General features: G+C 35.2%; 1 protein-coding gene across 4 annotated transcripts in view; it reads left to right on the top strand.

The window, feature by feature from the left end:
* The window catches only part of HBS1L (HBS1 like translational GTPase), an 87,027-nt gene that overhangs the window by 45,209 nt on the left and 17,349 nt on the right, over window positions 1-24,469 (top strand). For 3 of the 4 annotated variants that reach the window (XM_072824371.1, XM_072824396.1, XM_072824406.1), the window contains 8 exons: window positions 3,227-3,335; window positions 8,341-8,600; window positions 9,066-9,231; window positions 11,879-11,996; window positions 16,850-16,996; window positions 21,528-21,602; window positions 22,196-22,313; window positions 22,936-23,004. In XM_072824371.1, coding sequence (XP_072680472.1) covers window positions 3,227-3,335; window positions 8,341-8,600; window positions 9,066-9,231; window positions 11,879-11,996; window positions 16,850-16,996; window positions 21,528-21,602; window positions 22,196-22,313; window positions 22,936-23,004 — 1,062 coding nt within the window. The remainder of the gene's footprint in view (window positions 1-3,226; window positions 3,336-8,340; window positions 8,601-9,065; window positions 9,232-11,878; window positions 11,997-16,849; window positions 16,997-21,527; window positions 21,603-22,195; window positions 22,314-22,935; window positions 23,005-24,469) is intronic. The other variant, XM_072824380.1, reaches the window with a different exon arrangement.

Below are 24,469 nucleotides of genomic sequence, written 5' to 3'. Positions count from 1 at the left end.
TCTTCTTCATCCTCAGCTCTTGATGCATCAATGTGGAAAAACACCAACAAATGCTGCACCTGGACTTGAATTCCTTGACAACTTGATTTCCAGTGACCTTCACCTTCTCAGCAATTCACTATAATCTTCCCTCCTCCGGAATTATGAATTCACAGTCCTGTTCTGACCACCACCACCTAGTTGTGCTTCTCATAGCATGACCTTTCCTTGACCTATGGACCTCTCTTCCTTATTCCATTGCATCAGTGCTTTTCCTTTGTCATTTTATTTGTTTAATCCCACTTAGCATTCATGATTTATAATTTGAGTAACTTTTCCTCCCATTTTGCCAGTACCTTTAACTGCCTTATTTCTCTGCTTTCTCCTTGCACCGGTTGGGTAGAAACATAATCCTGAATGAAGCAGTTAATGTCTTCCGTGTGCCTGTTCCTAAATGGGTGAATGTTGCTAGAAAAAGTCACAAAAAAGGCAGATTGATTCCCTAATAAAGGTATTACCACAGATCTTTTCAAAAAGGTGTTTGAGTATAGTTGACCCACGATGTTATATTAGTTTCAAATGTTATTATCGCTAATTTTAGGTGGGCCTTCAATACTGTCTGACAGTTCTCCTTTGTGCAACAATTATTGAAAACTATTTGTTTCACCAGCCTTTTTTTACTTTCCTTGTTTACCCTCAGTCTCACCAGGCTCCTCATTATGGAGAAAATAGAAGCTAACCATTAGAAATTTTCATCATCTAGCTCTTCATACAAACCTTCCTCCTATTACAGCAAAAAGAGCATTTTGCCTGCTTTAGTTTAGATCAGCCTGACCTTCATATCTCAGCCCTTTCTGCCTTCTCAGGAATTCTAAAATATCTAATGTGACCTTTTCTCTTCCTAATATTCTTAACCAGTCCCTCTCAATTCTGTCTTTTCTATCAGCGACCCTTTTGCTACCATTCTACCATAGCCCTCCTCCCTTTCCAGCCAAACTTCTTAAGTTTTCAAGTTAAGATATGTGCAAATGACATATCTATAATCACTCATCTAAAGCCCTTGGGACCAGATTTGACTCAGAAATCAGAAGTTTTGGGATTTAGAAAAACATTAACCATGTATGTCCTACTTGTCTATGGTGTGATAACCTCATTGGGATGGGGGAAAGCACCCTATAAACATCACATTGTGATTTCCGAGCTTGAAATGGATGGCTTGTCACTTTACGTGGGATAAATAAGGGATATAAATAGCCTTCATGTCAGTCCAGGTCAGGTTTTGCTTCCAAATTGAAATAAAACAAAGACCTTAATTTTCCAGAGCTTTCAGGTGTTAGAATTATGGATTAGAGATTATGGCCGGGTACTGCCTCTGTTTCACTTTTTTTTTTTTTTTTTTTTTTGTAACCCATTCTGGCTTCTTGTTTCACTTCCCCAGACTGGTGATGCCAGCTCCATCAAATACTCTTCCCTTGGCTTCTTGGCACCCCATCCCCCCACCCCCCTTCCTTGGACCTCCTCAGGCTCAGCATCCTCCATCTTATGATTTAAGGCTGGATTTGTTTCAAGGCCCTGTCCTAGGTCCACTTCTGTTCTTAATTTATATTCACTTGCTTTGTGATCTCACTTATGTCTGTGCCTTCAACTACTAATTATGTGCTGATGAATCACAAATAAAACACTCCAGCCCTCACTTCTCCTTGAGCTTGACTCTGTCCTCTCCTCTCTCTCTTTTTTCCTCCTATCACTTGCCACCATTTTGGTGGCTTCCAATTTTGTCAGAACAAATGTTAGATCTTTGACATGGCCTAAAGGGCCATGCGCGGCCTGGCCACTGCCCCCACTTCAGCTACATTAAGTTAGCTCTGATCCCTTTCCCTTCCACTTTTACTTCCTCTGAGGTCCCACACCGCCTCCCACTACACACTACTCTCTGTTCACAGTGCTCTTCCTTTCTGTGGAGGTCATTCCTACTCATTTTTGCATCATTGCTTAACTCTTAACTTTCTGTGGAAGCTCTAAATTGTATGCCCTGTCACCAAATCTTATGACACTATGTACATATTCTAACACTAATAAGAATTTTATTTATTTTTTAAAGATTTTATTTATTTATACATGAGAGACACAGAGGAAGAGAGAGAGGCAGAGACAGGCAGAGGGAGAAGCAGGCTCCATGCAGGGAGCCTGATGTGGGACTCAGTCCCGGGACTCCAGCATCATGCCCTCGGCTGAAGGCAGACACTTAACTGCTGAGCCACCCAGGTGTCCCAAGAATTTTATTTTTGATTAGTTAGTGCACTTCCTCCATGAGATGTAAGCTCCTCAGCACAAGGATTATGTTTGGTTTTGTTTACTGTTAGATCTCCAGCATAGTGCTTGGCATATAATAGGCAAATAGTAAATGTTTTGTATGCATTATATACATTAATTTTTTTTTCTAATTTAAAAAGTAACATATATATATATATATATATATATATATATATATATATATATATATATATGTTAACCAGTGTAGCATGTGCAGTTTCCATTTCTAAGTGGACCCAATCCTGATGGTAATATTACTGAAAATTATAAAGATACTCTCTAAAGAATTCCATGAATTACAGGTATATTTTTTAAAGGATCAAATGCATAAACATCTTTTGTCTAGCTCATAATTGATATTGTTCTTAATTCACTTTTTCTAAGTTGATTCCCCCCATATTCTTGTTAGATATCAAATATCTTACTAAACCTAGGATTGTATGCAAGTAAAATATATGCAGTGTCCAGCACAGTTCAGCAGATGCTTACTTTGTTCATCAGTTTATAGATATCACGAGATTAAAAATAGCTTAGCCATCTGCTAACTGACCAAACAATTTTAGTAGTGTGAAAGGGCGTGGTGGGGGAGAGGGATCTAGGGCCTAGGTATTCTGTCAGAGTGAGGCTCTGCAGAAACCACCTTGTGACCTCTTAATACTGAAACTTAAGAGTCAGTTCAAAATTAGGAAGAGATTTGGTGGAAGTTAAGCATAGCAGAGTCCCAATAGTAGGGGGTTTCCCAGAATATAGAGTGACAAAAGAATTTCAGCATTTTAATGTTCACTGAATGTTTTTAGAGAAAATATGTATAAAGATATAAATTCTATAAAACTTAATTACCATGCTATATATTTATGTACTATATAATGTGTAGCAAATGTTTCTAGAAATCAGTTTCAATTAATTAGCCTTTTATATTTTGCTCTCTAATTAGGAAAATCAATAGATTCTCAGTCATCTCGAAGTGAATCTGAAATTGTGCCAAAAGTTGCCAAAATGACTGTGTCTGGAAAGAAGCAAACTATGGGATTCGAAGTGCCTGGGTAAGTTTTTAAGCCTTCCCCCACTTTTTTTGGAAATTGGTATTGTCTTCCACTCAACTGTCAGAAAAGAGAACCTATTTTAATAAATTTTGCTATGTTGGTGATGTTAAAGTATCATGGGCCATCAGTGCGACATGATACAAAGAAAAGGGGATGATAAATTAGGCTTGATACCAAGTAATGTATGTTACTTAATCTATCTCACTGTCAGTTTTCTCATATGAATTAACTAATTTAGCAAAAACCCTCTATTTTGTGTAATCTAGCGCTCTGAGCTAGGTAATCCTTGTACCACTAGATGGCGTAGATAAGCAGTGTTTGGGAATTAAATGTGGTTGGTGAATCGTAATCATTAATTAAAAGTTCTTTTTCTAACTGTACTCTTTAAACTCTTTAAGATTTTCAGGTTGAATGAAATGGATCACTAGAACAAAGGCATAAAAAACAAAATGAAACATATCTAGAATTTCAAATATGCTGAGAAATGATAGATCCCTACATTAGTAGCATTCATTTATTCTTATCACAATCTTGAGGATTTTCCCAGGAGTTTTTGTAGGCAAAGGAAGTTGGTTGCTTGAGGCTTAACAGCACAGTTTAAAAACATTAACTTTAAACCGCTTTAAAAATTTTCAGATTGTATAATCATTTCTTAAATCAGTTACTTATAGATTGCACATATTTTGTCTGTCATTTAGAAAGAAAATCATTATTATCAAATACAAACAAAAAATAGAGGATTTTAAAACAAATTCAAGAAATTTAAACCAAGCAGCTTTATTTTTTTTCTCCCTTACAACATTGTTTTATCTATTAAATTTCATGAGTCTTGGTTGTGAAGAATCTTAATGATCACTTAGTTTAATTTTTTTATTTTATAAAAGCAACACTTTACTAGATTCCAATTCAGTGAAGGAAAGAACTCCATAATCAGGACATAGTAGGTATTCAGTGTATGTTGAATGGATGAATGAAATTTTAGTGAGTGACATTTAATGAATTAAAATGAATGGCATTTTAATTTGGGTAACTTTAGCCCATTAAAATAATTTTGAGTCTGATTTATTTACCAAAAGCTTAATGTAGTCTTTTCTCTCTGAATTGGGGTTGGATTGTCAGAATCATAAATTCCTTTATTATTCCTAGATTATTTCCATTGAGAGGAAATAACTAAATAAATATACAATTCCTTATTCTAAGGATTTTATAATCTTATTGCAAAAGGTTTTGAAAGTCTTAGAAAGCAACATGCTATTTGCATAAGCCCAAATTAATGTATCATGTTAGAAGTAAATCATAGTTGTCTATGGGAATAACTATAAAAGATAATAGATAATAAATGATCAAGAGGGACACCTGGGTGGCTCAGTGGTTAAGCATTTCAGCTCTGGGTGTGATGGTGGGGCCCAGGAATTGAGTCCTACATCAGGCTCCCTGCGAGGAGCCTGCTTCTCTCTCTGCCTATGTCTCTGCCTTTCTCTCTGTGTTTCTCATGAATGAATGGGTAAAATCTTTGGGAAAAAAAAAAGTGATCAAGAAAAAAAAATAGTAGTTATAAGTAAGTAATTCTTGACAACCTAACTCTATACTTCACAAGTATAATGCAAGCCTTTCAGAATCTTACAAGACTATATGCTTCATGAGGACAGGAACCATTAATTTTAATCAATGTATTTGTTTCATAGAACAGTTGTTTAAACATTTATTGATCAAAGTTATTGGGGAAATATTTTTTATCTTAAAAATAAACTTGGAAATATGTAAAGGTGAAAAAAACAGCCTGTGAGTCAATATTTTGATATAGCTCTAGAAAAGAACTCATTAGAACATTAGAGGTCTGTAGGTATAAGTCAGGATAATCAGAAATGTATAATAATATTGCTCAAGGACCAAGCTATATTTGTGTCAAATACTTATATAGGGTTTTTTTAGGAAGGTTATGTATACTAGGATAATACTTAAGCTGTTATTCTGATTTTATCTTGGAAAAGCACAGAGAAACATAATGAAACACTTCTGAGTCAAGATTTCAGCATTGTAAATACCTACATAGTGTGATTCCCAGTGGCAGCTCCTTAAAAAAGGGTAATGCACTACTAAGAAGAAATTAAAACAGCAAGGTTTTTCTGCACTAATATTTAAAGATAATAAATGCTTCTCTAGAAAAAGCTTATTTAAGTATAAATGATTAGAACCTTGCATAGAGAACAGATACTCTTAAATCTAAATAATTAGCTTCCCCGTCTCATTTAAGTAACTCAACAAGAAAAATTAAGCCTCTAGATTCATGTAGAAATATTTCCACTTTTGGAAAGATGATTTAGGAAAAAAACTAGAGTAGTTATTTTATAATAATAGATAAGTCTACAAAATTATATCAGCACCTGAAAAAAACATTCAACCAACTTAGTCTTTTTCTTTTCTTTTCTTTTCTTTTCTTTTCTTTTCTTTTCTTTTCTTTCTTTCTTTCTTTCTTTCTTTCTTTCTTTCTTTCTTTCTTTCTTTCTTTCTTTCTTTCTTTTCTTTCTTTCTTTCTTCTTTCTTTCTCTTTCTTTTCTTTTCTTTCTTTTCTTCCTTGATTTAATTTATTTATTAATGAGAGACCAAGAGAGGCAGAGACATAGACAGAAGGAGAAGCAGACTACCTATAGGGAGCTTGAAGTGGGATTCGATCCCAGGACCCGGGGAGCCAAAGGCAGATGCTCAACCACTGAGCCACCCAAATGCCCCTAGTCTTTTTTTCATGTCAGTCAGTAATTACAGCCTTTCTAGGCCTCATCTTAGACATTTTTCAAAACCTTAAAATACTGAATTTTATTTTATAATATGTATAAGTTTTTACTAAGCACAGACTTACATATGATGCTTTTCTAATTACTTTAGTTATTTCCTTCTAACACTATACAGTTTAGTGAACTAATTTATATTTTACCTAGAAATTACTTGAATGTTTTCATGAAACCAAGAGAAAGGCAACCCTTTCGTGTTACTGAATTGCAAAAGAAATAATCAAGTCAGACCCAAGCCCTTCCAATGCTGGGCCGGCTGAGCTTCAGGTCTCTATCCACTCTGTCAACCATAGTTGTTCTTTCCCTTTTTTTTTTTTTTAAAGACTTATTTATTTACTCATTAGAGAGAGAGGGAGAGACACAGGCAGAGAGAGAAGCAGGCTCTTCACAGGGAGCCTGATGTGGGACTGGATCCCCAGACCCAAGGTCACGCCCTGAGCTGAATCAACTGCTGAGCCACCCAGGCGTCCCAACCATAGTTGTCCTGCTTGTATCTCTTCTCCATACTGGAGTTAAATGCTTTCCTTTGAAGAAAAGCTTCTATAACTAAAAACAGATTTGAAACCAGAAATTGTGATTTCTCCCAGGTCTGATCAGAACCAGAGCCCTAGTTATTTTGGTTGAACACTTTTATGAGAATTTGTAGAGATTTGTTTGTTTGTTTTGACTTGCCTAAATGCAGATTTGTCATGTTTTGGTTTTAGAACTAGCTGTGGTCATTCAAATATTTGCAAATTACAGTCTAAGATTTCACTTAATTTAGCCTTTAGAATCCTTCAAAAGAACTGGAACCTTCACACACTTAAGTTTGTTCCCTGTGGTTCTAGATGAAGCTAATCTAAGTGGTGTTAACGAATGAATGCCAAAATTGTTAGTAGAGATTTGCAAAAGCAAGAGAAAAGGGGAGAGTAGATATGAGGTTTTTAATGAAGTTGCAAATATAACTAATGTGACCCTTTCCTGAGGCCTAGGATGAAGGGTCTGAGTTGAGACATAAAAATGCCCCGAGAAGGGAAAAAGGAGTCTGCTTTTTGTTATAGTAGACAAGAGGAAAATAATGTACTGTTCTCATATAAACTGCTTTTTGTATGTAATTCTTTGCCAGTCTCAAATGGAGTTGGATAGAATTGGTTTCATTCTTAATAACTTGTAATTTAACCGTTATTTGTCCAAATTCTGTTTATCTGTGTCACTGAAAGGAATGTAAGGTATATTGTAGTCTGATTGATTAGATCACATTACTGCTAGCCATCCATAGGATAGCACTGATACAGTTTCTGTAGGTAATGGTCAAAGAGCTTAATGAACTAAGGTCAGAGAGAATAAGTTATGCTAGATGGTCTTGTTTCTACTTTATGTATTGAGTCCCTCACTACATTATAAGCTTTTGGGATTAGTAGATAAATTTCTCATCTGCATCTTCTTTTCTTCTCAACATCAATGTCTAGTATAAGTTGTAATTTTTAGAAAATCAAGTATTTGTTTAGTTAATGAATTAAAAACTTCTTTGCTGAAAGTATTGAGAAAATGTAGACAGATAAGATATCTATCTCCCTTAAGGATAGTGTTTGAGCAAAAAAGATTAAAGTCTCTGTCCTGTTGGAAGAATGAGTTTGGGATAATTTTTTTTTTTTTTTAAATACTACTTTACCTCTGGGAACACTTTTAGTGCCAAGTTTTGTTTTGTTTTGTTTTTTAAAGATTTATTTATTTATTTATGATAGACAGAGAGAGAGAGAGAGAGGCAGAGACACAGGAGGAGGGAGAAGCAGGCTCCATGCTGGGAGCCTGACGTGGGACTCAGTCCCGGGACTCCAGGATCGTGCCCTGGGCTGAAGGCGGCGCTAAACCGCTGAGCCACCCAGGGATCCCTTTTAGTGCCAAGTTTTACAAAATCTCTTCTTTATGCCATGTTTTGATAGGATCATATGGCTAAGGCTATGGCCTTGAATTCAGTTATTTTATGGGATATTTTCTTCTTATCTCAGCATTTGGTAGACTGTTTTTCTCCTGGGATCTTCTAAGTCTGTATTTGTGTGGTTTGTGTCTAGCTACTTAAAATTTCCACCTTAATAGGCTAGCCACTTAGTAGAGATCATTTTTGGTCTGCAAGTGTAAGGAATTAGAAGAGACAATTTCTCTGCCCTTCTGACATTAACAAGAGGATGTCAGTTGAGTTGGTTTAAACACTTTTTTCCTATCTCTGCTTTCTATAGAGTAACTGAAGAAAATGGTCATAGTTTCCACACACTTCAAAAAGAACATCTTAGTGAAGAAACCAGCATTGCTTCTTCTGATGTTCTTGACACTGTTTCTAAATCAGTTCTCCCATCCCACACCATTCAAACATCAGAAGAGCAGAATTCACCATCAGTACCGGTGAAGAAATCTGGCAAGCTGAGGCAGCAAATAGATGTCAAAGCGGAACTGGAGAAGCGGCAAGGAGGGAAGCAGCTCCTCAACTTGGTGGTCATCGGTAATGCCCTTTAGTCCTCTGGATGGTCACTCACCTCTGCTTTAGCCTAGCAACCTCCTAGTGGCAGCGTGGACACTCGTTCCCACTCTTTGAGTTTCTGTGTTGGTGTAAATGGACACAAGCAAGGAGGCATTGCATCATGATGCTTTCTAGTCACTTTGTGGGGAATGATGCCAAGTTATCAAGGAGTTATTAGACTTGTGGCATTTTCATTTTGTGAATATTTTGAAAACGCCATATCTTACTGACAGTTTTAATTTCCAAAAGTCAAGGAAACTCCCCCCCTCTCTAAAGAGATACTCTTTTTTTTTTTCTCCATTTACTTTAACTATCTTTTGATAAAAATTGGTATTTATTACTCGAAACACTGACACGAATTATTGGATTACATATGCATGCAATGCCTCGATGTGAACAACGTCTGGAAAATGTACCTAGTATTAATCCTGAATCAATTTTCCTTAGGTCATGTTGATGCTGGGAAAAGTACTCTGATGGGCCATATGCTTTATCTTCTGGGTAATGTAAACAAAAGAACTATGCATAAGTATGAACAAGAGTCTAAAAAGGCTGGCAAAGCTTCGTTTGCATATGCATGGGTCTTGGATGAGACTGGCGAAGAAAGGGAAAGGTAGTCATTATATTTCAAAATTTTCAGTTTGCAATGATATATAATCTTTTAAATAAGTATGTAATATGTGTTGAATGAAACATGCCATGAAATATTTTAGAAACTTCTTTTAGAGGAAAGCTTTCAATTATTGGGGAAATATTTTTATTATAGTTTCCATTGAATCTGTATACATTTACTATTCCAAATTCTATGAGAATAGTTGAATTTTATCAAAAAAAAATTAAAACACGCACACAGTAAAAGGCAGTAAGAACCCTTTGTTAATTATTCTGTGGGAGAAGTTTCAGTTGTCCCTTCCCGAAATATGTCAAATTGACTTGATATTGAATTAAAATTACGAATGAGACTAAATTTTATAGAAGATAACTTTAAGGGAAGGTAACTTTTTGCAGTAAACTCTTTTCTGTCTGGAATTAAAATGACCAGTAAATTTAAATTATCACACTTAATTCATTTTTTATACTTTCTGTAGGATGTTTTTATAAGATAGAGTCAACAAACAAGTAATTAAACCTACCTCCTACCATGGAGATTTAGTCTGTTACCCCTGTATCTATTACTGTGCCCAATGCTAACTCTGCAGGAGAGAACAGCTACTCATGGACCTCTGGCCAAAGTATTTCTTTTGAAGTCTTTTTAGAGTGATCATATGTATCATGTTAGAATTGTCAGGGATCAGAGAGCCAATGGCACCTTTGTCAGGAAAGAAAGAAGGCACCTAAATAAGTGAATTGGCAGGTGTATCAACTGTGTCAAAATAATAATTAAGTCCTCTGAAAGTCCTCTGAAAGTCCTAAATCAACAAAGGAAGTATTCTGTGTTTCTTATCTTCCTTCTGAGTATGATTAGAGAATATATTTGGATTTTCATACTTTAAAAAAGGTGTATATTTACTTTCTTGGAGTCTTGAATAGTCTACATTAAAATATATAAGGTAATCTCAATAAAGGGGGTCACAATATTCCTCAGCTCTTGTGATAAACAGAATTGTATATCAGGGTGGGTTTTTTTTTCTTTTTGTAGGTGTCTTATTTATTCTTTATAGCATCACATGCTTGTTTTCCAACCCAGTAAGGAAAATTAGTTGGTGGCAAATTTTTGGAAAATGAATATTGGAAAACAGTGGAATTTTTGTATGATGTCAATGTTAGAAGAACAAATAATTTCCACCTATCAGCTTACCAAACGGATTATTAAAATACATGGCTCCTTAGTTACATTTGTGTCATCTGTTAAATAGGTAAAGAGATTGAGAATGGTATAATTTAAGTTAGGATGACTTGTTTGAATTAATATGTGAGTTGAACTGGCAGGTGAGCTAATTATTTAATTTCTGGAATAGTCAATAATTTTAGTGGGGTTTTTATTCTTTTTGATACTATATCTACTGGTTGGCTGTTATATTTTTGCTGCTAGTAGTTTTCTATTGCTCAGAATGATGCAATTTTAGAATATTTTATGGTTCTGTAGATAGCAGATGCTTCTAGTTACATAATAAGAATTTTAACTCACCAGTAGTAATAGTATTTCAGTAGTATTTCAAAAATACAGTGTGTTATATCCTACCATATTAAACATTTATAAATTGTTCTGCTCATATGTTGAACAGAAATTAGTATAATGAGGGATATTTATATCCCTAGGGTTACAAATGCAGACCAGACCTGGCTCCAAAGAGTGTGTTTTGGTCAAAGCAGTCTATGGAGAAGCTCAGAATGAGTCTTGGTTCATCAGTATTCTAGACAATTATTTGAGGATTATTAGAATTAAACATCATTTTCACCAGGTCAAATGGCCCATGGTTTCAGATTAAGTTAGAATGACTTGAGCAAGGAGACCCATGTGTTATTTCATTGCTCTGCTAGGGTATTATCAGAACAGTTGGTAGTAGAATGGAGTGCCCATTCATTACTCTGGACTGTTTGGGGCAAGCCAGGATGAATGATTACCCAGTTTATTGCCCACCCAATTTCCTTTTCCTGATGTCTAGAAAGACTCAGTACCTTTGTAGACCCTCCCTGGGCTTTCTTATAATCCAAACCTACATTTTTTTTGGCTAAGAAGAGGCACTGTGTTGGTCTTCAAGAAGGACGAAACGGGATGTAAAACAAACTGTTGTTTAGTTCTCTCGACTTTTAAAAGTTTTGGTATCTCCTTTGATATTTCCTTTTTTCTAAATGTGGAACATTCTGACCTACCTTACAAATGAAAGTTTAGAAGTTTATTTTTATCATTAGTGAAGTATCTGCATATGAAGATGAGGAAAACTGCCTCCATCCACTTTACCTTCTCTCATGGGCAGTATTTTCTGTTTTCTCTTCCAGAGGTGTCTCCATATATTTTTTTGTTCGTAGTCTACATAGCCTCTTACCCCCAGAAAAGGAAATGGGAAACATCCAGCATTTTTGTTAAGCTCTTGCTGTGTCCAAAATCTTATTTTAAAGGCATACACATGTAATTCTGTTAATTGCAGAAATTCTAGCTCCCAAGTGATAGCTTAATTAGTCAAAACAGTAGACTGTGTAATAAAATTCCCATTGTTTCTTAAGAATTCACTGTCAATTAGCCTATATTATTAAATGACTTAATCCATGGCACTGATTATTTCTATAGTATTTTCTAACCATTTTATGTTTTCTTTAAGGGGAGTAACAATGGATGTTGGTATGACAAAGTTTGAGACCACAACCAAAGTTATTACATTAATGGATGCTCCAGGCCATAAGGATTTCATTCCAAATATGATTACAGGAGCAGCCCAGGTACCAGATATTTCCTGAATTATAGTACACTGATTGTACATACAATTTCCTAATTCTGAGCTTATAATTCTGGGATTGTAACTTTTAAAGTATTTTGAAATTAAAAAATTTAACTTTTGAAAAAAAAGATTGTATTTTTATGATCTCATTGTTACTATATAAAACCTATTCTAATTATTATATAGATGCAAATTTATAAAAGCTATGAATTTCTTATAATAAAAATAATGGTAAAGTTCATGATGAAGTATAGCTTTATATTTCTTATTAATAAGTTGGAGTGAATATTTCAGTATCTGCCTTTTTACTGTATTTACATCCAAGGCCTATATCTTTTAAAAGTGCTGATTTATGCAGAAGTAGTGAAGCTTGGGAGTTTTGCCCTTGGGGTTTACTTTCTTTATAGGATTAAAAAACTTGCAATTTATAGAATTACATGATTCTTAAGGATACTGAAATCAAAGATAATAACTTTAAAATAATTAAAGCAATGAAAGAAAATAGCACTGCACCTAGAGGACATGGATTTTTTAAAAATAAAAGATGATGAATAAAAGATTATTGGAAAATATAAAGAGTTCAAAAGTTTGCCTGTGTCAATTATTGGCAAAAAGTGTGACTTGGGCAGCTGGGGTGGCTTAGCGGTTTAGCGCTTGCCTTCGGCCCAGGGCATGATTCTGGAGACCCGGGATCGAGTCCCCACATCAGGCTCCCTGCATGGAGCCTGCTTCTCCCTCTGCCTGTGTCTCTGCCTCTTTCTCTCTGGATCTCTCATGAATAAAAAAAAAAAAAAAAAAAAAAAAAAACTTAAAAAAAAAATGTGACTTAAGCAATTGACTGTTTTCTGAGTTCTTAACATCTATTTAAAAGGAATGTTAGGGATCCCTGGGTGGCGCAGCGGTTTAGCGCCTGCCTTTGGCCCAGGGCGTGATCCTGGAGACCCGGGATCGAATCCCACATCGGGCTCCTGGTGCATGGAGCCTGCTTCTCCCTCTGCCTATGTCTCTGCCTCTCTCTCTGTGTGACTATCATAAATAAATAAAAATTAAAAAAAATAAATAAAAAAAAAATAAAAGGAATGTTAATATAAACATTTGTCAACCTAAAAAGGATATACAAATAAATTAGACTATATTAAAGATAAATTACAAAATATTCTATTTTAGGAAGTTGATAAATAATTTATTATATATCAGAATATTAATTTAAGGTCCATGGACTGAACAATTAATGAAGATTGAAAAATAATAATCACTCTTGGTTGAGTGCCACATATGGGCTAGACACTCTGTTAGGTGTTTTGTATGCATTTAGTTTAATCCTTATGATGAAGGTGCATATTATCCCTATTTTATTTTACTTTTTTAAAAAAGATTTTAAGTAATCTCTACATCTACAGTGGGTCTTGAACCTACAACCCTGAGACCAAGAATTGCATGTTCTGTCTACTGAGCCATTCAGGTGCCCCATTCCTATTTTAAGTTAGTGTACTTCTCATTGAATTTACCAAAGAACACAATATATTTTTCTCTTTGTTTCTGTGGTGTATAAATTTACTTGGCCTGCTGTGTGCCGAGCGCTATGGTAGGCATTGTAGGGATATGATAACTAAGAAGCACATTTTGATAGTTTAATGGGAGAGGCAAACATCGAAATAAGCAGTTACAATGAAATTCTAGAATTCATTTTTTTGAATGTTTTTGAATCCTAGAATCTCAGAATCCAGAATAATCATAAAGATCGTTTATTCTAAACTCCTAATGGAATTAGGATAGGAAAAGATTTCAGTAATTATCTAATTGCATTCTGTTATATGACAAATGAAGAAAATAGGCTCAAAATATTAGAGAGCTTAGTGTACAAAGTACTGGGGTAGGCTGTTAGGGTTACAAAGAAGAGTGCAGGGTATGCTGCTTCTCAAGGAAATCATATAAAACATGTAAAAAGGAAAGGCTAACACAAATGTACTACAAGAAGAGTATACACAGTATACATAGGGAAAGATATCTGGTAGTGCTGAAAAGTCTTCCTTGGTAATATGTAGGCATTTGAGCTCCCAAAGACAAGCTGCTGCATGAAAGAATAGAGAAATTGCCCTGAAATTTTTTGGAGATGGTAATGAGAAAGAGAATTAGGAAGAGTACTTACTGCCTTAGATATCTTAATGCCAATCCAATGAATTTCAAATTTTAACCTAAAGAAATAAATACAATTTGATAGTTATTAGCAAAACCTGAATGGAAGGAGATTTACAGTTATCGAGTCTAGGATTTGGAAGGTCAGGCCTGGGTGCTTTTTTCTATAAACTACACTTACTCTTTACTGTTTCTGTGAAGTGAGTAAATGTTTTTTTCTTTTTTTAAGTTTTCATTTCAATTCCAGTTAGTAACATATGATGTAATATTATATTCAGGTGTACAATATTATCATTCCACATTTCCATAAAACACCTGTTACTCCTCACAACCAAATGCACTTCTTTTTTTAAGTATTTATTTAAATTCCAGTTAATTAACATGCAGTGTAATATTAGTTTCAGGTGTACAATTTAACGATTCAGCACTTCGGTACAAGTTAATGATACCCAGCAAGATTAAACAATTTGTCTGAAGTGTGAGACCTGTTAGTACATGAGAGAGTCAGCTTTCAAATGGATTGCTCCAACTTGTGCTCTTAACCAAGAATTCTTGTTCAAAGAACTAGATCTCATTGAAGAAATTAGGGTTCAACGTTTTAAGTCATGAAGGAATGGGACTGAATGCTGAACTTAAGAGGAGAAGAAAGGCAGGAATATTTGGGTAAGGATACATGGAAAAAGAACAGAAATCATAGTGTAAATTGCCCCCACCAAAGTATGTGGATGATGCTTCTAATTTAAATTATAAAGTTCTGTTCAGAGTGTAAATTGCCCCCACCAAAGTATGTGGATGATGCTTCTAATTTAAATTATAAAGTTCTGTTCAGAGCAAAGTATCTGATAAATACTTACTTTATGACCATTTTATTTCTCATAATGGTGAAGATTATATGGCAGCGTATGTGAAATTCTTTAAAAATTGGATAGCATGAACATAAAATGTCATTGAGGAAACCACAAAGAGGAAAGCTATTATGGACTCTGTTCAAACCAAAAGGCTAGAGCGCTTCACGTGGATGGAACGTAAGAAAGCAATTGTCCAGTACTGGTCTGAGGTGGCACAGGAGGGCACTGTTAGAGTTAGTCATTATAACCTGGATTAGAGAAAACCACATTTCTATTAGAACAGGCAGGCCTGCAGGGCAAAAACCACAGAAGGGAAAAAGAATGCTCCTTTAAAGAACGTCCTGACAATGTATCACCAGAAATACTTGAGAATGAAAGTAGAGGGAAACCTATGATTGCACTAACAGTTCTCTGCAGATTTTCAAAGACTGCATCCACATAATGCAAGTGAAGTCACACAAAGTAGTATCAACATGAGCACCTGGGTGGCTCAGTTGGCTAATGTTCACCTTTGGCTCAGGTCATGATCTGGGGGTGCCGGGATCAAGCTCCTCATCTGGCTTCCTGCTCAGTGGGGAGTCTGCTTCTCCCCTGCTCGTGCTCTCTCTCTCTCTGTTCTCTTAATAAATAAATAAATAAAATCTTTAAAAAAAAAAAAGCGTCAACACCAAAGAATAGTGGGAACCCGTAAAACTAGTGTCAATAAGCTTAAATAGGAAAAGGCACTAGAGCTAAGGTTAGTTTTTTTCCTTCTTTTTTTGTGTTTAAATGGAGTGTGAGAGGTAAAATGTCTTTCACCTGATTCTCAAAATGCTCCAGAAAGGTTACCAAAATTCGTTAAGTCAAGGTTCTATTTCTCTGCAGTAGAGGGTGAATGAATGTCCTTTTTTTTATTTTGGATAACTCATTTATTCAAAGTTTTTCATCATTATAAATAGTACTCTGATAAACATTTTTGTTGACTTATCATTTTCTAGGATAAATTTCAGGAAGTGGAAGTAATAGGAAGCAAAATATGTATAATTTTAAGGCTCCTGAAACCCACTGTTGAAACTGCCCTCCAGAAAGCTTCCTTAAACAGGTGGTGCATAAGAATGCCCATCTCACTGCACTCTTACCTGTAGTAAATCATTCTTTTAAGTTTTGCTTATGTAACTTCTAGGAGTGGGAGAAGTAAGGAATATGTTCATGTATTTTTAATGTCCTTCTTTTTGGATTTCTAATGAATTTGAATTTTTTTCATGTTTCTTGGCCATTTCTATTTCTTTAGCAAATTGTTTGCTTGTACCCTTTAACTATTTTTCTACAGAGCTGTGTCTTTCTTCCCTGTTTTCACCTGTAAAGTTCATAATAAGTTGATAACTTTTCCAAATGTCTCTCCCTGTTTACTTATGTTTTAACTGTGTTTATGTTTTTCCTCCTTTGCCTAGATATTTTAATTGTTATAAAATCAAATATGGGAATTTAAAAAAATTCTTTATGTCATTATTTTTGGCCACATGCTAGTATTTTTTTATCCATCTGTGTAAGCCTTTTGATTTGTCTTGGGGTTCAGTGTCAGGTTAGAGTCTGCCTTTAAAATCTGACCACAACTGGGATGCCTTGGTGGCTCAGCAGTTGAGCATCTGCCTTTCAGCTCAGGGCGCGATCCCTGTCCTGGGATTGAGTCTCACTTTGGGCTCCCTGCCTGGAGCCTACTTCTCCCATTGCCTGTGTCTCTGCCTCTCTCTGTGTGTCTCTCATGAGTAAATAAATAAAATAAAATCTGTATAAAAATAATTGACCACAATTAATCCACGAATCTAGCCTTTGAATTCAAATTAAAATGCTGTGATATTATTTCTAGTTTTGATTATTTCTTCTTTCTCAGGCGGATGTAGCCATTTTAGTTGTAGACGCCAGCAGGGGAGAGTTTGAAGCTGGATTTGAGACTGGGGGACAGACTCGAGAACACGGCCTCTTGGTTCGTTCTCTTGGAGTAACACAGCTTGCAGTTGCGGTCAATAAGATGGATCAGGTATTTGAAGGCAAATGAGCATTCATTTCATTTCATATGTTAGTTAAGATGCTATTCTGCTTTATCAATGACCTCAGACATGACTAGTGTATATCTTATTAGTCTAGTGGTCATATTTAAAAGAGATAATTCATGACCCTCAATTAAATAAATGAGATACAAGTAAATTTTAAGCAAAAATGTATTCTGACTTTCAACATTAATTTTAAAATCTTAAAATTGCTTTTAGTTGTAAAATAATACTCAATTTATTTTAGTATAAAGAAACTTGAAATAACCAATATAGGTTGGAAATATATCCAATTCCCCTAACCCCCAACGAAATCTTTTAACTTTTTGTTTTGTGCGTCCACCTGGTTTATTTTTATAGATGAAAATATTGTTCTTCATAACATTGTGTTATGTATGATCTATCTGTTCTGTTAGCTCCTTTTTAAAAAAATTGGTAATGTTCTTGTGCATATTTCCAAGTAATTAACTTTTGTATGAACAGATTGTTTTTATAGCTTTATTCTAGTCCGTTTTAAAGATATATGTAACTTATTCAAGTAATCCCCTACTTCTGAATATTTCTAGGTGTGTGTGTGTGTGTGTGTGTGTGTGTATTTGGACATAGTTTATTCTGTGGAAATTTCTGGGTCCAAGGGCATATGCATTTTTAGACTTGCTATATATATGATCAAAATTCCTTCAAGAAAAGTTCTAGTTATTTACTCTCAGCATATATGGTATATGCACTTTCCCACTTAACACTGCTGTTCTTAAATGGTTATTTTCCAATTTGATATTCAAAACATGTTTCTTTTTTTTAACCTACTTTTCAATGAATCTTAATATTTCAATATACTTTGTATATTTATTAACCATTTATGTTTTTAATTTTTTTAATAAATTTATTTTTTATTGGTGTTCAATTTACCAACATACAGAATAACACCCAGTGCTCATCCCGTCAAGTGCCCACCCCAGTGCCCGTCACCCATTCACCCCCACCTCCCGCCCTCCTCCCCCTCCACCACCCCTAGTTCGTTTCCCAGAGTTAGCAGTTTTTATGTTCTGTCTCCCTTTCTGATATTTCCCACACATTTCTTCTCCCTTCCTTTATATTCCCTTTCACTATTATTTATATTCCCCAAATGAATGAGAACATATAATGTTTGTCCTTCTCCGACTGACTTACTTCACTCAGCATAATACCCTCCAGTTCCATCCACGTTGAAGCAAATGGTGGGTATTTGTCATTTCTAATGGCTGAGTAATATTCCATTGTATACATAAACCACATCTTCTTTATCCATTCATCTTTCGATGGACACCGAGGCTCCTTCCACAGTTTGGCTATTGTGGATGTTGCTGCTAGAAACATCGGGGTGCAGGTGTCCCGGCGTTTCATTACATCTGTATCTTTGGGGTAAATCCCCAGCAGTGCAATTGCTGGGTCGTAGGGCAGGTCTATTTTTAACTCTTTGAGGAACCTCCACACAGTTTTCCAGAGTGGCTGCACCAGTTCACATTCCCACCAACAGTGTAGGAGTGTTCCCTTTTCTCCGCATCCTCTCCAACATTTGTGGTTTCCTGCCTTGTTAATGTTCCCCATTCTCACTGGTGTGAGGTGGTATCTCATTGTGGTTTTGATTTGTATTTCCCTGATGGCAAGTGATGCAGAGCATTTTCTCATGTGCATGTTGGCCATGTCTATGTCTTTCTCTGTGAGATTTCTCTTCATGTCTTTTGCCCATTTCATGATTGGATTGTTTCTTTCTTTGCTGTTGAGTTTAATAAGTTCTTTATAGATCTTGGAAACTAGCCTTTTATCTGACACGTCATTTGCAAATATCTTCTCCCATTCTGTAGGTTGTCTTTTAGTTTTGTTGACTGTATCCTTTGCTGTGCAAAAGCTTCTTATCTTGATGAAGTCCCAACTGTTCATTTTTGCTTTTGTTTCTTTTGCCTTCGTGGATGTATCTTGCAAGAAGTTACTGTGGCCGAGTTCAAAAAGGGTGTTGCCTGTGTTCTCCTCTAGGATTTTGATGGAATCTTGTCTCACATTTAGATCTTTCATCCATTTTGAGTTTATCTTTGTGTATGGTGAAAGAGAGTGGTCTAGTTTCATTCTTCTGCATGTGGATGTCCAGTTTTCCCAGCACCATTTATTGAAGAGACTGTCTTTCTTCCAATGGATAGTCTTTCCTCCTTTATCGAATATTAGTTGACCATAAAGTTCAGGGTCCACTTCTGGGTTCTCTATTCTGTTCCATTGATCTATGTGTCTGTTTTTGTGCCAGTACCACACTGTCTTGATGACCACAGCTTTGTAGTACAACCTGAAATCTGGCATTGTGATGCCCCCAGATATGGTTTTCTTTTTTAAAATTCCCCTGGCTATTCGGGGTCTTTTCTGATTCCACACAAATCTTAAAATAATTTGTCCTAACTCTCTGAAGAAAGTCCATGGTATTTTGATAGGGATTGCATTAAACGTGTAAATTGCCCTGGGTAATATTGACATTTTCACAATATTAATTCTGCCAATCCATGAGCATGGAATATTTTTCCATCTCTTTGTGTCTTCCTCAGTTTCTTTCAGAAGTGTTCTATAGTTTTTAGGGTATAGATCCTTTACCTCTTTGGTTAGGTTTATTCCTAGGTTAGCATATTCTTATGCTTTTGGGTGCAATTGTAAATGGGATTGACTCCTTAATTTCTCTTTCTTCAGTCTCATTGTATAGAAATGCCACTGATTTCTGGGCATTAATTTTGTATCCTGCCACACTGCCAAATTGCTGTATGAGTTCTAGCAATCTTGGGGTGGAGGCTTTTGGGTTTTCTATGTAGAGTATCATGTCATCGGCGAAGAGGGAGAGTTTGACTTCTTCTTTGCCAATTTGAATGCCTTTAATGTCTTTTTGTTGTCTGATTGCTGAGGCTAGGACTTCCAGTACTATGTTGAATAGCAGTGGTGAGAGTGGACATCCCTGTCTTGTTCCTGATCTTAGGGGAAAGGCTCCCAGTGCTTCCCCATTGAGAATGATATTTGCTGTGGGCTTTTCGTAGATGGCTTTTAAGATGTTGAGGAATGTTCCCTCTCTCCCTACACTCTGAAGAGTTTTGATCAGGAATGGATGCTGTATTTTGTCAAATGCTTTCTCTGCATCTAAGGAGAGGATCATATGGTTCTTGTTTTTTCTCTTGCTGATATGATGAATCACATTGATTGTTTTACGAGTGTTGAACCAGCCTTGTGTCCCGGGGATAAATCCTACTTGGTCATGGTGAATAATTTTCTTAATGTATTGTTGGATCCTATTGGCTAGTATCTTGTTGAGAATTTTTGCATCCATGTTCATCAGGGATATTGGTCTGTAATTCTCCTTTTTGGTGGGGTCTTTGTCTGGTTTTGGAATTAAGGTGATGCTGGCCTCATAGAACGAATTTGGAAGTACTCCATCTCTTTCTGTCTTTCCAAACAGCTTTAGTAGAATAGGTATGGTTTCTTCTTTAAACGTTTGATAGAATTCTCCTGGGAAGCCATCTGGCCTTGGACTTTTGTGTCTTGGGAGGTTTTTGATGACTGCTTCAATTTCCTCCCTGGTTATTGGCTGTTCAGGTTTTCTATTTCTTCCTGTTCCAGTTTTGGTAGTTTGTGTAATTTTGGAATGATTTACATAATCTACTCGTGTTTGAAACTTACCAATTTTTAAGTATAATTATTGAAGATATTAATCCTTTATCTTGTCTTAGATCTTTTTCCCAATTTGTTATTTTACTTTTCATTTTGTGTGTTTTTGACATATATTCAAATTTAAAAGTATTTCCTTTTGATTCTTTATCCTTAGGTATTTTCTTATCCTGGGATCAGATACTTACCTACATTTTTTTCGATATACTTCTTTTACAGTATCATTATTACACATACCTTTTATTTTTCCCTAATATTTTAGTATGAAAAATTTCAAATAAAAGGAATAGAAAAAAGAATAGTAGAAAGAATTTTACAATAAATACTGTATTATACCCACTACTTAAGATTCTCCGACATACTTATTCGCGTCTTAGTCTGTCTGCCCCATGTCCATCCTATTAATCCATTTTATTTTGACAAGAATTTCCAAGTAAGTTATATGTTGTTATACTTACCCCTAAATACTACAGCATGCAGAGTTCATATCACATATACATTTTTAGTCTATTTGGATTGGCAGGGGTGTATCAATATTTTTATTTTACTTCAGTAGTTGGTCTGAGCACAATTTAATAATTTTATTCACTCTGTCTCCTTAAATTTGAAGTGACTTATAGCATATACAAAAAGTTCTATGTGTATTGGAGTTTGTTTCTAGGCTTTCTGTTGTAGGAAAAGTTATTTTTAGATCATATTAATAGTAAGATCTGATATTCCAAATTTGAATTTTAATAGATTTCATATTTAATATATTTTATAGTCTTCATTTTTTAATGTTTTATTGCAGAAATTTGTATTTTATATGTAGCATGGTCTGAAGCATAGTTTTAAAAATTGAATCTTTATCAGGTTAATTGGCAACAAGAAAGGTTTCAAGAGATTACTGGAAAACTTGGGCACTTTCTTAAGCAAGCAGGTTTTAAGGTAAGATAATTTTAAATTTATTTAGTTACTTTGATTTTAAATTTAGTTACTTTATTTAGTTACTTTAAGTCTCATCTTACTGATATAGGAGAAAATACTAATACAGATAGTTTGGTGTCCTTGTTTTTATTTCTGCCTGGTATCATGTATATCTTACGTTCTTTTCCTTACTTCAACAAGGAAAATTGCACATTTTATAAATTGGCTTGAATTTAACATAAATAAAAGACTTTTCTCCAGCTATTAAATTAGGTGGATAGGTTTAGCAAGGTCACAGAGGAATGGATACTATACGTCCACTACAGTAGAAACTAGTAGAGAGGAATTTCTCTAGCAAAATGTGAATGAAATATGTGTATGTTACCAGGTAAAAATGCTTGAGTGTTTTGGAACAAATTTGTAAGTTTTCCACAAAATCAAATTAGTTGAAAACTGTTGGATTAGATAACTTCAAGGCTGTAGTTCTATGATTTCTACTACTTTTTTAAAAGTACATAGTTGCTTTTGCAAACTTGGTGCAGCATGGTAATAGCCTTTTAACTTTTTGAAAGCAATGTTATATTAAGTTTCGTATATTCAATCTTTTTTAATAGGAAAGTGATGTGGCTTTTATCCCTACAAGTGGTCTCAGTGGTGAAAATCTAATCACAAGATCTCAATCAGGTGAACTCACAAAATGGTATAAAGGACTATGTTTATTAGAACAAATTGGTAAGTACACTGCCATACTGATTTTAATGCATTATAAGCTTGATGTTGTTATTTAAAGTTCTTGATGGGAGACAGGTGATGTGTATGAAAAAGCATAGAGTTTATAGTCAGAAAAGCTAGTATAGTAGTTTTGAAATCGCCTGCAATATTTATTATTATTTTGTAATATTTTATTTATATATTCATGAAAGGCAGAGAGAGAGGCAGAGATATAGGCAAAGGGAAAAGCAGGCTCCCCTGGGGAACCCCATGTGGGACTCGATCCCAGGACCCAGGGATCACAACCTGAGCAGAAGAAGCTCAACCACTGAGCCACCCAGGTGTCCCTCACCTGCAGTATTTTTTTTTTCACCTGCAATATTTAAACTAATACTCAATTTTCTTTTAGTTAATGAGGTGCATGTGTATCCTGCCTAACCCATAGACTATTGTTGACATTAAATGAGATTATGTATATGGAAACATTTTATAAACGACAGAGTTATATGAAAGAGAGTCAATTTACTATTTGTAATTAAAAAAGAAAATTATTTTCTAGGAGACATGGGACTATAATGGGATGATTGGACCTTAGTCAAAAATTACTTTTACATTAAACCTTGTTTTTTTGCCATTTTTCCAGATTCCTTCAAGCCTCCTCAGAGATCTATTGATAAGCCTTTTAGATTATGTGTATCTGATGTTTTCAAAGGTAAGTGCTACTTCTATAGTGCTTCTTCAGTCTGGCCCCTGCTTTTCATTTTCTCTTTTCTCAGATAAAATTATTATACTGTCTTCATATTCTCCCTTCCCATGCCAATGTAAGGATCGTTGCCAAAGTAATCTTGAAATGCATAGTTTTAGTTACTTAACTCCCCTGCCCAGAAAAATCTTCAGTTTACTTCCGTTTACTTCATTTCCCCTGCTCATACTCATCCTCCAGGTATAGAACACACTTTTTCCTTTCTCTTCCTAGCTAGCCTCCTGTTTTTTTTTTTTTGTTTTTTTTGTTTTGTTTTGTTTTTTTTCCCTCTCTTTAGATCTCTTTGGTTTTTGTATCCTTCAGCCAAATGGATTGTTACAATTTCTTAACCACATAGAGTCTTTGTTGCCACTCTGGCTAGCCAATGTTTTGCTCTTCTTTTTATTTCCTTGCCCTTTTCTAGGAGTCTGGGTCTGGGTCTGTTTGGGAGATAGATACCATACATAGGTAAAAAGAGAAATTTAATATAAAGAAATATTAATATGATAAAAGAGTGGCTGTAAGATAAGAGGAAACTGGTACTGGAGGGCTGAGGAAGAGTATGCAAAGAAAGAAGGCCATGTTGGGGAAGGTGTATAAAATACCTGAGTGTACATCCAATTTAATGCATACAAGACCCTGTTTAGAAAACTATAATATAGAAATGGAGTCTAAATAAATAAATAAATAAATAAATTAGTTAATTAATTAATAAATGTATAACATAAATGTTGAAATAATTAGATATCAGTGGTCTCCCAATCCCCCGTTATCCCGGAGTGGGCAGTGCAGAGTGGATTTGGAACTGAGCAGCAATAAATTGGTAACTGATGGGCTCACCCACACATGTACTCTGAGGTGCCCTCTTTGTTCTCTGTCCTCTGTCATTGCATTGTTCGTGCAGTATTGTAATTGTTTCTGTGCTTTTTATTTAACTTAGATTTTGAAATCCTTAAAGGCAAGTACTGTCTCCTCTATGTCTTTGTCTGCAGGATCTAGCTCAGTGCCTGACCCATAATATATGCTTAATAAATGTTTAATAAATGGATGAGTGAAGGTGCTTCCCAGAAAATCCTTCAATGAAATTGAAATGAATTATTATTATTATTATTATTATTATTACTGGCTTCCCAATTCTAGTAGAAGAAATATGGTAATGCTCATTAAAATGCCTGTTATCTATTTAAAATACAAAATACAAAGGATTAACAATAGTTGCTGACTCTGCTTTTTCACCTTCTGTTCTCTCTCTTCAGACTGCTTCCTGGCTTCTGCTTACAGAAGTGTTACCAAATGACTCTTTGGTTGCCAAAGTGAAAACACATTTTTCAGTTCTATCTTATTTCCACCTTACTTGAATTTGGCATTACTTCTGAGGCTGGCGGCCATATCCGTCTTGAAACTTTTCTCCCTTGGTTTCTGTGACCCACTTTCT

This window comes from Canis lupus, chromosome 1 (assembly GCF_048164855.1).
Source record: "Canis lupus baileyi chromosome 1, mCanLup2.hap1, whole genome shotgun sequence".
NCBI lineage: Eukaryota > Metazoa > Chordata > Mammalia > Carnivora > Canidae > Canis > Canis lupus.
The sequence above is the reverse complement of the archived record's forward strand: the minus strand, read 5'-3'. Positions and strand labels throughout refer to the sequence as shown.